This window comes from Mesoplodon mirus, assembly GCF_964341445.2.
Source record: "Mesoplodon mirus genome assembly, chromosome: 2".
In the NCBI taxonomy this organism is placed as follows: Eukaryota; Metazoa; Chordata; class Mammalia; order Artiodactyla; family Ziphiidae; genus Mesoplodon; species Mesoplodon mirus.
In genome coordinates, this window is record NC_138977.1 from 117266567 (window position 1) to 117284488 (window position 17922).

The 17922-nt window shown below is 40.2% G+C and overlaps 1 protein-coding gene across 1 annotated transcript; it reads left to right on the forward strand.

Moving 5' to 3' along the window:
* Positions 1–467: 467 nt before the first annotated feature.
* On the forward strand, positions 468–14220 carry TOMM20 (translocase of outer mitochondrial membrane 20). Its single transcript, XM_082609400.1, has 5 exons — positions 468–722; positions 5062–5108; positions 7764–7845; positions 11090–11232; positions 12991–14220. The coding sequence occupies exons 1-5, from the start codon at positions 602–604 to the stop codon at positions 13033–13035; spliced, it is 438 nt and encodes a 145-aa protein (XP_082465526.1). The 5' UTR covers positions 468–601; the 3' UTR covers positions 13036–14220.
* Positions 14221–17922: the final 3702 nt, after the last annotated feature.

Below are 17922 nucleotides of genomic sequence, written 5' to 3' on the forward strand. Positions count from 1 at the left end.
TGAGGCTATACTGTAACATCATTTGAAATCGTATGGTTTCACTCTTCTGACCAGCCAGCTACTAATCGTATGATTATGGTCCTTGGGGCACAACGGATTGTGACTGAACTTGAAAAGCAAATTCCATTAAATACAAACAAGAGTCACGGGTTACCTGCATTCTATAAAAAGATGAAGCATTTGTGGTCAGCGACCTTCCTTCTTTGACACAAGTAGGGAGGTCAGCTACACAGGCTTTGGAGTGTGCGCACAACCGTCACGTGCCGCCCTGGTTACATCACGCTCAGCGGCTCTTACGGGAGTGCGCGGCTTCCCGCAAAATCCCGACTCCTACGCCAACAGCGGCGGCGGCGGCGGCAGCAGCGGCGGCGCCCAAGCCCCTGCGCAGGCGCAGAAGCAGCGCGGGAGCCTCCGCTCAGGCACTGCCGCGGACATCCCCGAGGGCCTCGGCAACAGGGGCCGGAAGTGACGCATCTCCGCCTGTCCGCGTCCCTCGCGGCGGGCGTCGGAATTGAGCGGTGCAGTCTTCTACGAGAGTTCTGAGTCAACGGGTTATTTGCGGGCCCCGCGGCCGCCGACCCCACTCCTCGTTGGAGAGAAGATGGTGGGCCGGAACAGCGCCATCGCCGCCGGCGTGTGCGGGGCCCTTTTCATCGGGTACTGCATTTACTTCGACCGCAAGAGACGGAGTGACCCCAACTTCAAGAACAGGCTGCGGGAACGTGAGTGGGTCACCTGTCCTCTGGGCCTTATGCCTCCCCACCCCACCCCGGTGTCCCCATCCCCTCCTGCCCCTCGCCGGGCCGCCGCGTGCTGGGTGGCCGCGTGGTGCTGCCGGGTCTGGGGCGGCGAACGAACAAGCCAGAGGAAGGTGATGGCGCTGGCCGCGCGCTCCCAGGGCTGCTCCCGGCCCTTGTGCCCCGTACGAGTCCCTCCATTTTGGAGGGGCGAGCTTTCCCATTTTGTTTTCCCCGAACACTTTCGGCGTGTAGATGCATATTCGTTTGTATTATGATTTAGGGCGGGGGTTGTGGTCCTTTTTGCTGTTGATCTTTCTAAACCTATTTCTAGCTCGAAAGTTGCGGGGTTTTTTTGTATTTTACGAATTTCTGCTTGAGACCAAATCTGCAAATCCAGCTCAGTATCGTTCTCAATCGATAAGGTTGCATTCTTAAACCCTCTTGGTAGCTTCGTTCTAAAGGCTTCCAAGATATGAGTGAATGCTATAGAGATTGCAGGAGAGTCCAAAGGGCTTTGCTTCTGTGGCTCAGTCTTATTTCATACCTGCGACATCTTTTAAGAGAGGTTTACAAGAGGGGAATCGTGTCACCAAAACCTTTGTGATCTTTGAATTTCAGAGGTAATGCTCGTTTGCAGCAATAGAAGGGCAAATTTGTTGCATTAAAAAATAACTTTGGTAACTTACCTGGGTTGCTCAGTCAAAACAGTTCGTAAAATTAGAATTTATATGTGAGTTATTAAAGCCCAGGAAGTACAAAGAAGTGATTATCCTATTTAATGATTTACTGCTTAATTAAGCTAAAGTAAGGCATTTCACGTGTTCTGTAGTCACACGTGGCTAGTGACTACCTTACTGGAAAAAGCGCTCTTATACCATCTACAATATGGTATCTGATTCTGGCTCTCTTATGTCCCAGGAAGAAAGGGATATGGAGATAATTTATTTTATTTATGGTTAGGTGGAGTAATGGAAATAGTGCTGTTTTGGATTCAGACACTGAGTTTCCTGGCCCAGGTTAGTCACAGATTAGCTGAGTCTTAATTTTCTTAGCTTGCAAAATCAGGTAATGCCTCTAGTTGGTTTTGTGAAGATTAAAGTGTTTGAGGTGCCGGCCACCATTCCTGACATGGAGAAGGCCCTGTAAATCCTGGCTGGAAGTGTAACTGTTGGAATTTAGATAATTTTCCTGTAGTTTTAGAAATAGCTGGGGGGTAATGGCGTGGATGCAGAGCTCTGTAAAGAATGGATTAACCTTTTTTTTTCCTTTGGAAACACTACAATCCTATTGTTAAACCTTGAGAAAATGAATTTTTGGTTGAAGAAATCATGAAACTATCGTTTTGGACAAATTGAGAAATCTGTTATTTTCAGAATTTCTTTTCCATCATCCTCAATCCATAAATTTTTTTTCTAGTTTTCAGCAGTATCCTGATGATTTAAGTGGTCAGGCTTGAATTAGTAGCTGAATAACCCTTGGGCAACGGATTTCAACCTTTAGTTTTCCTTTGTTGTAAAATAGTATGTAGAGTTTAGTACAGTGCCCCTGGCACATGGTAATGGATGAACGCTAAAGATTGTTTATGAATATAATTATTTGATATTTTCTTTACCAAGTAAACCTTATTCAGAGTAATTTTGCAGTCTGTTTAAAGTCTGTATGGTTGACCGATTTTAAGAACTTGATGGCGTTTTGTATTTGTGGAAATTGATTTCAGTTTAGTTTAATTTCGTGTTTTTCTAGCCTAATTCCTAATAGAATATTTACATCTATAATAAAAGGGCAGCGTTTTTCAAATTAGTGTTTCTGGGGTTTTGTTTTGTGTGTTTTTTTTTTTTTTTTTTAAGGAAAAGAGACTTAAGATGTTTAAAATAGGTTTGAGGTTAGATCTGGGATTCTAATTTGTTCAGTTTTTTTTAAACCTTCCATTAGTAAGAGCAGATTACCAGAACTCCTACAGCATAATTTATATCTAAATAATCACTATAAATGAAAATTAATCTACAAATTATAGTGCCAACTACAGATGTTTTTCGTTATACAGCACTGTGTAAAATGATTCATCATTTTAAGATATATTGAGTAATCTTCTCATTTAAATGAATGCTTTAAGAATGATTTAGATTTGGGGCTTTTTGTAAGTTCATATTTTATGAGGTTTTTTTAGTCTGTTTTAACTTGTTAGGTTTACACAGTAGCACTTCGGACTGATTACTAGCAAATATTGAGTCGATTTGCTGATTGTGTATCTCTTTGGTTTTTCAGTGTGTTCTGTGTCCTTTTGTCACAGAGATCCTATTTGATACTGTCCCTGAAAATAAGTTAATGTAACAAGTTAATTGTCTTATAAAAGTAAAGCCAGAATTTTAATCTTATAGCTATAAATTTATACAAGTTAATGGTCTTATAAATTAAACCACAATTTTAATCTTAACAGCTATAAATTTAAAGCAACTAAGCGATCTTAAAATTTGGTAACTATCAAACATTCAACAACAATCATGCGTTCTTCTCCACTCCATTTAAAAAAAAAAACCTATAAGCTTGGAAACTAAGTTTCCTTCTACTGTTTCATTATCATTTTTGTTATTTTCCATAATTCTGACTTAGCATATTGTATTTCTCTGTTTATTCCACAAACTTTCCAGGTTTACTTCTGAGGTGCTGTAACTTGGCGATGATAATAGGGTTACTATGAGGATAAAATAAACTAATTAATAACATTTAGAATAGTGTCTGGCATGTAATATCTAAAACAGGTGTGCCATGTCCTATTCCTCTGTGAAGTCTTTCTCTTCTAGTTGTAGTACCTTCCCAGCACTAGGCTGTACCGTGATACTTAGTAATTAGTTAATATAGTCTGGTTATCAGTCATTATTTTCTGCCTAAAGAGGGCTGAACAAAACCCTTAGTTAGTTAAGCAAATTGGAGGTAGAATATATTATGCGTCTGTTTCCCCACAGTTGCCCAGTGATGAACACCTAGCAAAGGTAGCTGGTGGGGAAAATAGGCAGTCTTCAAAATAATATGTAAGATAGCTTTAACCTATATTTTTTGTTGAGAGTGCTAAGACAGTTTTTAAGCCTTAGAGTTGTAGCACTTTATGTAATCTGGGGGCTAGAGTTGGCCAGAGACACTGGTGTGGTTAAACCTAGTTTGTAAGTGTAGATAAGAAAAGGTTCCCTGACTGTAGTAAATTAACCATCTGTCTGCACTTAGGCAAACAGGTCACTGCCTCTTTAGTCATGATTTGAAATTTGGATTTATAGAATGCTTTAAGGTTTTAAGAGGACGTTTGCACCGTCTCAATACACTGAATGTTTATATCTCAGGATACCAACCAGGCGCTGTTTAAAAATACATTAACTCATTTAATCCTCGTATCAACTCTATGAAGCAGGTATTGTTCATAAACCAGTTGTTAAATACAGAGAAGGAGAGACACCGGTTAACTGTAACTTGCCCAAGGTCACACTGCTAGTCACTGGAAGATCTGGGATATAAAGGACGCCCGAGCTTCGTTGTGCCAACACAGGGTGTACAATTAAACAACAACTTAAAATACTGTTAGTGTCCTATTATTGATTTGGTTTTAAGGGTTGACTAACAGATTTAAACAACATCACTTACTCCTGAGATTTGTAGTATTGCTATTTCATATCAAAAAACAAACAAAAAACCCAAAACAACTTACAGACTTTAGGCAGAGGGTTTTTTTTTTTCTTAACTAGCTGGCAGTAGTTGAATTAAGAATCATTTCTGAGTGCTACCCTTCTTCCCTCTTATTTTTGCCAAATGCATAAAAACTATGCTTTTTTTTTTTTTAAGAAAGCTGTCAAATGCTGGGGGTTTTGTTGGGTTTTTTTTTGTTGTTGTTGTTGTTTTGTTTCTTTCCCTATTTAAGAATGCCAGGTAGTTTTCAAAAGTCAGTAAAGACAGAGTCTGTTATATTTCAGCAATAAACTCTGAAACAACAGTGGCTTGAATTTTGTTCGTGTTTCATGTCCTGTGTAGGTTGAAGGTGGGAGGAGAGGCTTGCTTTGCTTATGATAATTACTCAAGAGACCCAGCTGCTGGAACTGTCTCCATCTTGTAAACTGCGCATCCTGGTGCCTGAGAGGGAAGGAAAGCGCTCCTGCCCAGAAATGTCCTATTGTCCATAGCTCATTGACAAGAACTATTTTTATGACCCTGACAAATCACAAGAAGAGAGCTTGAGTCAGGCATGTTTTGCAAATAGAATGAATGATTGCCACAGCATTTAGACTTCCTTTGATTCTCATTTTAATAATGATGAAAGGAAAATATTGCTTTCTTGCAGGAAGAAAGAAACAGAAGCTTGCCAAGGAGAGAGCTGGACTTTCCAAGGTAATAATCTCTTTTAGAGAAACAATTATTCTACAGTCTACTTCAAATGTGTATTTTGAGAATGCTAATTGGTATCAGACATAGATTTTCTGTTTTAAAATATAATTTGTTGTTTTTAAGAGTACTTATTAACTCTGTTCAACTGCAGATTTTCCAGTCCTTGCTTATTTTCCCTTTGTCGGCCATCATAGCTCATAACTTACTTTGAGATCAATATTTAAGGGGTGGTAAGATGATAGGCCCCAGAAGACATTTATACTAAAAAGTTCAAACTTTCTCACTTAGCTGCTCCAAAATAATAAAATAAAACATTTATTATTAATTTAATTTTCCTTCCTACAAACTTTCTTTAAAAGAGCCACGTTATTCATTTTGAAAATTACATAAGCTTATTCACACCCACTGATCCAGAATCCCACCACCTGTCAAATTTTTACCTTGTAATACGTAAATGTAGACATAAATCTTATTCATTTTTTTCTTTTCATAGATCCTGTGTTCATGATTATTTTTAATAACTACATAGGTTTATCTGCTTTATAAAAAAATGTTGTGTGACATGTGTAAGTAAATTAAGAAAGTAAATGTTAATCATTGTGCCTACAGCTTTTCTTTTTTATTGAAATTAGTTCCATTGTCTGGATGCCCAGCACTTGGACCTACTGGGTCAGTAGTTGTTCTTTTTAAAGCAAGTTGAAGCAATGAAAAAATTAAATCAATAAATGTTACATTTGAGTAATTTAACACAGCTGACTGACTGGATGTGCTAACAGTGAGGTGAAACTTGGAGGTGACCACTTTGTTTTCCCATTATCTCCAAACTACCTTTCTGAAATACATAATATCTTCATTATGTTTTCAGTAGCCTTTTCTTTCTAAGGATATAGGAAAATGGATATATTACAGGCATACCTCAGAGATACTGCAGGTTTGGTTCCAGACCACTGCAGTAAAGGGACTTCGTCAGTAAAGCGAGTCACATGAATTTTTTTTTTTTTGGTTTCCCGATGCATATAAAAGTTGTGTTTACATTATACTGTATTAAGTGTGCGTAGCATCGTGTCTAAAATAACTGTACATACCTTAATTAAAAAATAATGCTGTTGGAAAAATGACACTGATAGACTCACTTGACACAGGGAACAGCACATTATATGAGAAGTGTAAGGAAGTGAAGCACAATAAAGTGAGATATGCCTGTATAGCCATGTGCATCAGTGTGTGTTTTTAGATTCACGTATAATCATATTCTTGCCATATGCTGGGGTAGTCAGTGAAAGATGCCTCCACTTTTAGAAATTTAAATTTTTTCACCTATGTTGGTAATAAGAGCGTATATAATAATAATCGAGAACTTAAAAACTTCCATTAATAGAAGTCTAGGTTTTTAAATAAAAAGGGACTTTTTAAATACTTGTTTTACATTTTTTAAAAAGATAATGCTTATAGCTTGTGGCTATAATCACCATACCATAATCATTACCATAATCATTCAATCTGGTAATATGTAACAAACTATAAAACAAAAACGCAGAAATGAAAAATTATTTAAATAAGGCTGTTTGTTTGTAATAGCAAAAAAATTAGAAGCAGCTCAAATGCCCAACAGATAGATCGTTATTATGCAGTCATATATTCCTCGATGGTATGTTCTATTGCTGTTTAAAAATAGCTAACCTTATAGATGCATGTAAAATCTATACAAGACAGTGTTGGATGAAGAGAACAAATTGATTATAGTTATATAAAAATCTATGATAATGGCCATCAAAAAATAGTGTAAATTGTAAAGTGCAATTTTTTTACATTTTTATTGAGTATAATTGCTTTATAATGGTGTGTTCGTTACTGCTTTATAACAAAGTGAATCAGTTATACATACACATATGTTCCCATATCTCTTCCCTCTTGGCGTCTCCCTCCCTCCCACCCTCCCCATCCCACCCCTCCAAGTGGTCACAAAGCACCGAGCTGATCTCCCTGTGCTATGCCGCTGCTTCCCACTAGCTATCTACCTTACGTATGGTAGTGGATATATGTCCATGCCACTCTCTCACTTTGTCACAGCTTACCCTTCCCCCTCCCCATATCCTCAAGTCCATTCTCTAGTAGGTCTGTGTCTTTTTTCCTGTAAAGTGCATATTTTATGGTAAAGATATTTGTACTCTTTACTTTTTTTTTTTTTTTTTTTTTTTTTTTTTTTGCGGTATGCGGGCCTCTCACTGCTGTGGCCTCTCCCGTTGTGGAGCACAGGCTCCGGATGCGCAGGCTCAGTGGCCATGGCTCACGGGCCCAGCCGCTCCACGGCATGTGGGATCTTCCCAGACCGGGGCACGAACCTGTGTCCCCTGCATTGGCAGGTGGACTCTCAACCACTGCGCCACCAGGGAAGCCCTGTACTCTACTTTTTACTTTAGGTTTGATTCACAGTTTTCTAAGAACAAATACCAGTTTGATCAAAAAGTATTTTTTCTTGCATTTATTTGAATGTAGATACTAACCTCTAATCCTTGCGAGTGTTGTTGAAGAGTGAATTTCTTTTTGTCAGTTTTCATAATGAACTATTCAGTTTTTTTTAGTGGCATGATTTTTTGTATTGTTTATATCCCTGGAGTAATTTTGGTATCAGTTACTAAATAGTCTATTTCTAAACAGTTACCTGACCTTAAAGATGCTGAAGCCGTTCAGAAATTCTTCCTTGAAGAAATACAGCTTGGTGAAGAGTTACTAGCTCAAGGTAATTAATATTCATTAAAAGACTAGGAAACAAGATAAAATTCTTCACACTAATATAAACTTATGGTGATGAGGGGCTTTTTTAATGTAGTGTGGCTTTTTTTTTTTTTTTTGCTGTACGTGGGCCTCTCACTGTTGTGGCCTCTCCGGTTGCGGAGCACAGGCTCCGGACGCGCAGGCTCAGTGGCCATGGCTCATGGGCCCAGCCGTTCTGCGGCATGTGGGATCCTCCCGGACCAGGGCACGAACCCGTGTCCCCTGCATCGGCAGGCGGACTCTCAACCAATGCGCCACCAGGGAAGCCCTAGTGTGGCTATTTTTTTAAAAGATACTGTAAATATTTCAAGACAAGTTTTTAGGCATTTAATAATATGAGACATTTAATTTAATAATAGGAGGACAATAAGTAATCTTTACAAATGAGGTTGCTTTTAAGTTCTTTAGAGAATACAGTCATAGTGTAATATATAAATAGTGACTGAAAGAATATCTGGGAGTATAATTCCCTCAACTCCTTCATCTAATCTTCAGGTCTTTTCTAGTACTTACAGGAAGGAATGGCTAAGATAATAAGTCCCAGAGAAGGTGGAAGGTTAATTTACCTGATCAGAAGTATTTATAAATATTTTATTGTCAAATTAGCTTTTATCTCAAAGTAGCTTTGAAGTAGTTGCTGTCATTAATAAAAATAGTATCAAGTGTCAACTTGTTTTTCTTATTCTCACTGTTATAATAGATTTAGATAGTATTGAACTACATGATGCAGGTCATTTGTGGGGGGTTTTTTTCCCCTTTTTTTAATGGGGAGTAATTAAAGGTTTATGATGGTGATATCAATACTTTTTATCATGTCTCCCGTCTCATAAGAAATAATTCTTGAGGGAGGTAAGGGAGGCAGTAATTGTTTTTTATTTGATTGGTATAGTAAGCTGCTAATATTTATAAATTAAAATGGAAATGTCTTGCTAGGAAATAATTGACTTTTTTCACAGTATTAGAAAAATATGAAGTTTAATCATAGGGCAAGGTAAAGCACTTAAATCCTCATAAGGATCATTTGAGAGGCTATGATTATATTACTTTAATATCTGAAAAGAAAAGCATGTATAATGATATGTGTCTAAGGATAGAGCGTATGTTTGGGTTATATTGGAGATCCATGTACTGTGGGCATCTGTCTATTTGTCTTGAGCCTTTAGATACAGATGGAAAAGAAAAGTTAACTCATGGTGGTAGGGGGATGAGGGGGTCAAGGAAGGGTAGGGAAGAGTTGTTCTTTTTCCCAGGTGTATGTTGGTCCCATTTCAGCCCAGCACACCCAGAGGGATACTTAACTCAGCTGCCAAGCTGCCTTTTCTTCTGGTGGAATCTACCAGCCCAGCCCGAGGTAGAGGACTCAGGTGGTTAGAATTTGGGGAAAGTAAGCCATGAGAAAGCATAAGCAGCTTAGACAGTGAGTTTCATTGCTTGGCAAGGCCTCCTTCGTCCAGGGGTCTTCCATAAGCATACTCGATTTGCTGAGCAAGATCTCTTCTCAGGATATGTGAATGGGATCGAAGCTGCAAGGGCAGAGAGGAAACGGTTTGTATCACTTGCTCTGAATTGCTGTGGTTGTTGATGAGTGGTTTCCAGTGTGTTTAGAAGTTTTAGGAGGTGTCTCAGAGGATCCCCTGTGTTCTACACATAGCACTCTGGTATAGCCACTCTATTTCCATTTAATAATCGGATTTCATATCCTCAGACAACAGTGTGATCCCGTCTGCTGCCTGTAAGTTCAGTGGCATGAGGATTCAGTGACCATGTGGCATCTTAATTTCCAAGTCAGTGGAGCCATTGTGTCCCCGATGGAAGTCCCGTCTTATTTGGAAGACCTAAGTCTTATATTTTCCATTTTTAATGCTTCTTTGTAGAGTTAATGCTTTCTTCAGTTTGAATACATGAAGTGAAAATGCTAGGTAGCAGGCAGTTCCTTCTCAGTTACCAGTCTTTAGTCCCTTATTTGGTCACATTCTTACTCAGGGGTTGGAAAAACTTTGTTTACTGGTTTATTATATATATATATTTTTTTAAGTTTAATTTAATTTTTATTTTTTTGGTTTTTTATAGATGATACTACTGAAGAGCAGCCAGATAGAAGAGATGCATAGGGTTAGGGGGTGGGGGACTTCATGCCTTCTGGAGGTGCCACCCTCCTAGTACTTTGATGTATTCACCAACCCAGAAGCTCAGGAAATAATTTCTTGACATAATCAGAATTTGTTTAGTTTCATGGAAAGAGTTAACAAATGGCACAGTCTCTACATTAAATTGCCAACAAACTAAGATTAAAAATCAGTGAGTAGGAGAAACAATGAAAAAGTCGACAACAGAAAATGAGTTAGCTACAATCAGGGGGACATTTTCACGTCTCCAGGCTGCACCTTGAATTCCCTGAGAGGGAGGGCCTAGGTATTGGGGAAAGGGAGAGCATTCTGCTCCACACAGCAGTGTTTCTTCCAAATGGCGACTTCCATCTTGTAACACTTGGTTTGTTCTTCCTCTGCTATGTCATAAAAGGATTATATGATGCTTTCAATGCTGTTGGTATTATAAAACATACCACTTGATATCTGGCTATCAGGTCAGCAAAAGTTGTAGCTACATCACGTGTGAAGGAAGCTCAAGGTGACAAGTTGACTGCGACTGAGGTCCTGTAAATGTGTAAATGTATCCAGGATTGTCTGGCATTGTTTGCTGTTGGATCCGCAGAGAGGATGGCTGCAGTGATGACTAGTTCAGAGAGATTAAAGGCCTTTAGGGTGTCTACTTACATGTAGTCATATTCATACAGTATAAGGGGTCAGCTTAAAGTGAAATTGGGCCTGTCTGCCTCAGGCCCCCAATCTTCCAGTTCTCTTTTCTCATAGAAAATATTGTTTCATTGTTAGCAGTTTCTTATGTATTCTTAGTATATAAATAGTAAAAACTTGGACATTTCTCTTTTTTTTTGGACATTTCTGTATCTTACTTTCCCCCCTTTGTATGTGTGCTGGAGTCCATTCAATATCAGTGCATATAATCTGACTCATTCTTGTTCATGGCTTCTTAATCAGTTATACGAGTGTACTTAATATATTTTCTAGGTTTTACTTGCACAGTGTTTTTGGTCATTTTCACTTGGAGATACAGTGGAGACTTTAGGGTTGAATTTTGAACGAAGGCAAAGGCTTTCCCAGTCTCACGTTATGTTTATGTAAATCTTCCAGGTGAATATGAGAAGGGTGTGGACCATCTGACGAATGCAATCGCTGTGTGTGGACAGCCGCAGCAGTTACTGCAGGTGTTGCAGCAAACTCTTCCACCGCCAGTGTTCCAGATGCTTCTGACTAAGCTCCCAACAATTAGTCAGGTAAAGATTCGAAATGTTATGAAATAAGTGAGTAGAATCTGAGTTTAAATGTTTAGGGACATTGGCGTTTTAAAAGGAGCCTAGTGAGCATGATGGCATCATGAAACTCTCCTCCGTGTAATGGAAACAGTACAGGAGATGTCAGTGCTTGACATTTTCTTCCCTAAGAGAAAAGCATCCCAATGAGGGGCCATGAAATCTAGTGATTGTGCCCAAGAAGTTGATTAGGAAATATGTCTCTTGGTGTTAAATCTCAGGCCTTAGTATTCAAATCACCAAATTCAGGCCACTCCCAGTTACTTTCTGAACCTAGCTTTCTGCCTCTTGTGTGAAACCACGCATGCAGTTAAGGGGCCTGGCAGAGGCCAGAGGAGCCAAGGTGGCATAGCTTGGAAATCAGGTCATAAAGGGCTCTGGGTTCCCTCTGACCTCACTTGTCTGAAGGCCCCAGTGTCTCTGCTGCTGCTGAGGTGGGCTTCAAGTTTGGAGCTATTTGACTACATCTCATTTAAATAAGAGATTAAGCGTGACTTAGGAGTTAATTAAAATGCATTCCACTCATTTTAAATCCTTCTCAAGGAGCTCGAATGAATCTACTTTTTGGAATATCATGTCTATTAAATGAATTTTCATCTTTGATATAATTAAAAATTAGTAAAATGACTGGTTAATTCTTTAAACTCATCTTTACAATTCTTTAAACTAGTCTTTACTCATCTAGATTGGAAAGGGACTGAAAAGAAAAGGGTCCTAAAGATTTAAGGGAATGGACCTAGAGTCTGTCATACAGTGTAGTAAGTCAGAAAGAGAAAACCAAATACCGTATACTAACACATATATATGGAATCTTAAAAAAAAAATGGTTCTGATGAACCTAGGGGCAGGACAGGAATAAAGACACAGACGTAGAGAATGGACTTGAGGACATGGGAGGGGGAAGGGTAAGCTGGGATGAAGTGAGAGAGTAACACTGACATATATACACTACCAGATGTAAAATAGATAACTAGTGGGAAGCAGCTGCATAGCACAGGGAGATCAGCTCAGTGCTTTGCGACCACCTAGAGGGGTAGGATAGGGAGAGTGGGAGGGAGACGCAAGAGGGAGGGGATATATGTATACGTATAGCTGATTCACTTTGTTATACAGCAGCAACTAACACAACATTGTAAAGCAGTTATACTCCAATAAAGATGTTAAAAAAAAAAGGATTTAAGGGAAAGAGTTGGAAAACCAAGGAGTTTCAATCTTTTTTATTTTAGACTAATGTGGTTCCCAGTCAGTTGTCAGAATCCTCTAAGATTATCTGTCTTTTGAAAGACAGCATAGCATAGTGCTTTTGGAAAATTGACCTGAGGATGATGTCTTTGTATAATGACTGTGACCATTTACAGGCAGAAAAGGGAAATGTTTGGAGGATAGAATGATCAGTATAGCACTAATTGGTATTTGTTCCTGTGGGAGTGAAAAAAGATCTTAAATTCTTTTTGGTTTTAGTTACAAAATTGACTAACATGTAACACGATATAATGTTATGGTTCCTTTGTTGACTTGAATTTTGAGATGGAACTGACAATGATCATTATTTTCTCAGATAAAAACAATGTATGAAGTGTTAAATGTTGATATCTCAGTATGGGTAAACCTCAGCAAGATGTGATCCAGAGAGTTGATACAAAGAGCATTTTATGTTGAACTTAGAATCCTGATTAAATGCTTATCATACTTCTAAAAATTAAAAATTCTTTTCTCTTTCAGAGAATTGTAAGTGCTCAGAGCTTGGCTGAAGATGATGTGGAATGAGAAATAAATGTCAACATAATAATCTCAATTTTAAAATATTTTTAAAATCTTAACTTGGAAGATGATCAGCTCTGGGGGAGTAAGGGCAAATAAGCTTGTTATGGACTGTCCTACACTGAAATCTACCAAAGTTAATTTTTACTTTGTGTAGATCCATTTGTCTGTTTTATTTATTTTTCTCAGTGAAAAGTGTATTTTGATAGGTTTTGATTTTATAAATACACTATCAGTTACCGAAATACGGATTTTGTTTATTCCTAAAACGTGCAATTAGAATGTACATATATAACATCACATTACTTACATTAAAAATACCCAATGCTCAGTTTTGAAAGATAGGCCAAAAAAAGTGTAGAAGAAAACTGAAGAATGCACTTTTTTCTTTTAAGCTAGTACAGTTCACTGTACATCAGATGATTGGGTGGAAACTTGATTGTGTATTAAAACTGAGCATTAAAATCTTTAAGAGATTCTTTCTTTCCATTTAATCTCTTAAATATGTCTAATGTGCTGCTGTGCTATAGTAACTTCACTCCCACCGTTGATTAAATCAGTGGGCCTAATGTGTTCCGGATATTTATCTCCTTGTATTTTAGATGTGTGTAGTTGCAAATAGCACCAGGAGTTAGATCTGTGTACACCCTTAATCTAGCTGAGTAAGCTTCGCTAGTTAATGTCTGCCTGCATTTATAAAATGAGGGAATTGGTCTGCTGATTCAGCTTCTAATTCCTTTGGTTCTGTTCAGCATTTTCAAATCCCTTTTTCTGAGGGATATATCTGTTTGGGCAACCAGCCCTTGCATTTTTTAATACTCTGAATTTTGCATGCTTGCCTGACTTCGTATTTCTGAATTGATTTTTTTTTTAAGGTATAACTTGTGTTGATTTTCACTGAAATCATGGTTCTGTCACTACTTTTGTAAATTAATCTGAAATGTAACCTTCAGGGTAGCTGGGACAATATGCTTGTAAAAGTGTGTGTTCCCCTTTGCTTTTATCGTCAGTGTACCTCCTGAATCCCCTTCCAGCCCGATTCACTTATCTTGTTATGGGAATAAGGTATAACTTTGTGGCTGAAGACTTGCAAAGAATGAAGATAATGGGACCTTTTATTCTCGAAAATAGTGACATTATCTGCAGCCACAGATTCAGTATCAGACCTGAGAATAAAGATCTTGGTACTTAGTGGTGTTGAGCATTTCTCGTTGTACTGGTTGCCTTTATTCTGTCTGAATGTAGAGAGACCTTTTCTGTGTATTAGACATTTTGTTTTTCTTAAAAACTTTAACTGCAGGGTTTTGTGGTGGTTGGGATGTAGTGGGAAGAGTTTGAAGTGTGGTTCTAGTTTCTCCCTCTGGATAGCTGCCAGCCTTGGGCAAGTCCACATGACATCTCAACTCCAGTATTCTCATCTGTAAAATAAGAACATCAGACTAGGTCCCTTGCACATTAAAGGACGCTTCCTCAGGAACCTTCCAGGTTTGTGATTCTGAACCATAAACAGTGTGCTTTTTTCAGTGACAAGTCTGCATGCTTTTTGGGGGGTGAGGTGGAGTGGGATGACCAGTTCAAGCATGTGTTGGTAGGTTCATTTTCCTAGTAGGATCCCAAATCCAAAACAGTATAGTGGTGATTCGTCAGTAATTGACCGTGCAGCTAGGAAACACTCTTCTGTCCTGCATCTTCCCAGATGGGGGATGGACTTGGGGCAGTCAGAGGGATTGTAGGTGGGGAAAGAGCAAGGGGCAGACAGCTTGGCAAGAGAGGAATGGACCCAGGAAAACTTAAGGACTGGCTAGAGGAGTGTGAGGGGTCAATCAATTTAGGTTTATTTTAGGAGGGAATGAAGACTATGTGCCCTTGTGAAATGTAGTGCAGCCCAAGCTGGGTATCACTTGGCTTTCTGAGAAATAATCAGCGTTAATGCTTACTGAAGGTAGTGATATCCTTACTTTAGAGCTGATTATGCCAAGTACATCTTATTTGAGTGACAGCTTTGGTGCTTTAAAATTAGGTACCACTTTTGAAAGCTAGCTATGTTGTGTTAAAAACAATACCAAAAAAGTTTTTTCCGTCTACACAAGTAATTGCTGAACACGGTTTACGATCTAAAGTTTTACACAGTGATGGAACCAGGCGGTGGGGATGCTGGCCGAATGGTGCTCAACCCAAGATTTAAGTAAGAGTGGTAATTGCTTGGTTGTTCCCATGTGCTCATGTTGCAGCACACTTAGGTCTTTGGAAATGGAAATGTTAGTGCACACTGGCATGCTTCCTGGGGCAGAGATCTATTGTTTTGGTTCCACAATTTGTGCTTAAATTCTTCAACTCTTATTTGGTCTTTATGTTTTCTAACTCTGCTAAAAACTTCTTGGAACTTTTCGCATTGTGCATCCATTCTTTTCCTGAGTTCTTGGATCATCTTTACAGTCATTACTTGAGCTCTTTCCAGTAGATTGGCTACTCCACTGTACTACTAAATTTATATCGAAATTCACCATATCTGTATAAATTCACCAGTTCCACATCTGTGAAAACTCCAGGCCTTGCCTTTGTTTCTGCTGATCTCGGAGTCGCTGGCACCCTCGTTGTCCCTGGTGCCTCTGGCTTCCGGGTCTGCGTGTGCTGTCTTTGCATCAGCCTCTGTCAACCCATACGTAGTAGCTTAGTTACGTTTCTCGACCTGGGAGAAGTGGCTCTCTGTGGGAGATGTCCTGTGTGTCCCAGTGCAGGACCAGGGTAGGTAGTGAGCTGTGTTTGCAGACTCAGTAGTTTCCCGGCCGCTGCCGTCTGCCCCCTAGTGGCCGAGGCTGGTCTAGACGTTTGCGCGCGCTTTCGGCCGGTGCCCGGAAGTGGGGGGGCTGGTGCCTACCCACTGGTGGGCGGGGCTGGGTCTAGGCCTAGTGGCGTGTGTGGTGGTGGCCCTGGCCCCCAGTTGAGGCGGCTTGTCTGCTCATGGGTGGGGCTGGGTGCCCGCCCTGTGGGTGGTTTGACCTAAGGCGCCCAGGCGCTGGAGCCTGCAGGCTGTTGGGTGGGACCAGGTCTCCCGGACCAAGGACCCAAAATGTCTGCCAGCAGCATTTATGACCCCAGAGAGGGCCGCAGACGCCCGCTACCTCCCGAGGAGACCCTCCAAGACGCGCAGGTAGGTCGGGCTCAGCCTGCTGTGCAGTCATGCCGTTGTCACGCGAGGGAGCTTGCGTGCGCCCTCCCGGAGCGGAGTCTCCTCTTCCTTCCCCCCGTCCTGTGGGGCTCCTGCGACCGAGCCGCGCCGGCCTTCACAGCCAAATGCCGGGGGCCCCTCCCGATGCCAGACCCCCGGCTGCGGAGCCTGGCGTGGGGTTCCGCGCTCACGCGGGGGCGAGGCTCTGCGATGTAAGTGTCCTCTAGCTGGGGGTCGCCCGCTCAGGTGGTGTGGGACTTGATGGTGGCGAGAGGGCGCCTCTCCGACCTTCTCGTGCTTTCTTCTTTATGTCCTTGGGTGTAGAATGTCTTCTGGTAGCTGCCAGTCGTTTTAATCGATGGTTGTTCAGCTGTTGGTTGTCATTTTGTTGTGCTCGTGAGAGAAGGTGAGCTCAGGTGCTCCTCTGCTGTCATCTCCACAGTCTGTACTTCAAGAGCACTTAAAACGGAGGCTTAGCTGGCAGTATGAGTGCTGTTCTGTTAGATAAATAGAACTTAGGTTCACACCTCACTTCTGTAAAGTGCGTAAAACCTGGTACAGTGCGTGTGGTGGGCAGTCGGTAAACATTTGAGTCCTCTTCCTCCTCAGTAAACTTGATGGTTTCTCATCTTGCCTGCCTTTCTGACCTTGTTGACTCAGCCTATGGACCAGAGTGTGTATGAATGTCAACGCAGAAGAGATTTTTCAGAAAACGTATATCATGCAGATACACAAAATTTCCTTTCTTGTAACGTAAAAAACGCAGTTTTCTTATTGCTTGTGCCTCGGCTGTTTAAGTGATATTACAGGGCTTGGAGGAAATTTTGGCTTCGTGTACGTCTGCAGAAGTGAATTCTGCTGAATTTGATGATTCAACATAGAATCAAGTTTCTTGGTTACCATACCTTTGAGAAAGTTGACAGCTCTGCAGCTTCTCCCCAGGAAAATGCACACTTGCCTTTGACTTAAGGGGGATCACAGATCCCAGGTTAAGAACCCCTGCTTTAGTGTCAACAGGTGAGGATTCTGTAGTAGTGTTTTCCCAGCCTTAGATGTATCAGAATCATCTGATTCTGATGGAAGCCTTGTTAAAGCAGATTGCTGGGCCCGACACTGGCCAGCAGGTCTGGGCCAGGAACACGTATCAATCAGCATTTCTAGCAAGTTCCCTGGTTTTGGTGATATTGCTGGTCTCGGGTCATGAATGTGACACAGACGGTGACGCTCAGTGGTGAAGTGGAAAATGTGAATAGGAAATCCTTATTAGAGAACACCAGCTGTGATAAGGTCACAGATGATGTACTGTATGTAGGACTCTGAAAGTGAGACATGTGCTTAAAAAAACCTGCCGACTGTAGCAGAATGTAATTATTTGGGAGCTCCCAGTACAGACCATCAGTTATCAGACTTTATGTTCAAGATAGGCCAGGCCATTAAAAAAATGCATTTTAGGAATTTTTTTCAGAAAATAACCCATCGACTAGACAGGTCAACTAAACAGAAATCACATTCCCTAAGCATGTAAGTTGTGAGTTTTTAAGTTTTTACTCCACATTTATGTCTTTGAGTGAATCAAATGGATTTTTTCCCTTTTTAGATTCAGGTTTTCTGGAGCATCATATATATATATATATATATATATATAATGTTAATGTATATATAGATTGTTTAAATACTAATTATACTGTGTATTTAAATTACATAATAAATTGTATAATATAATT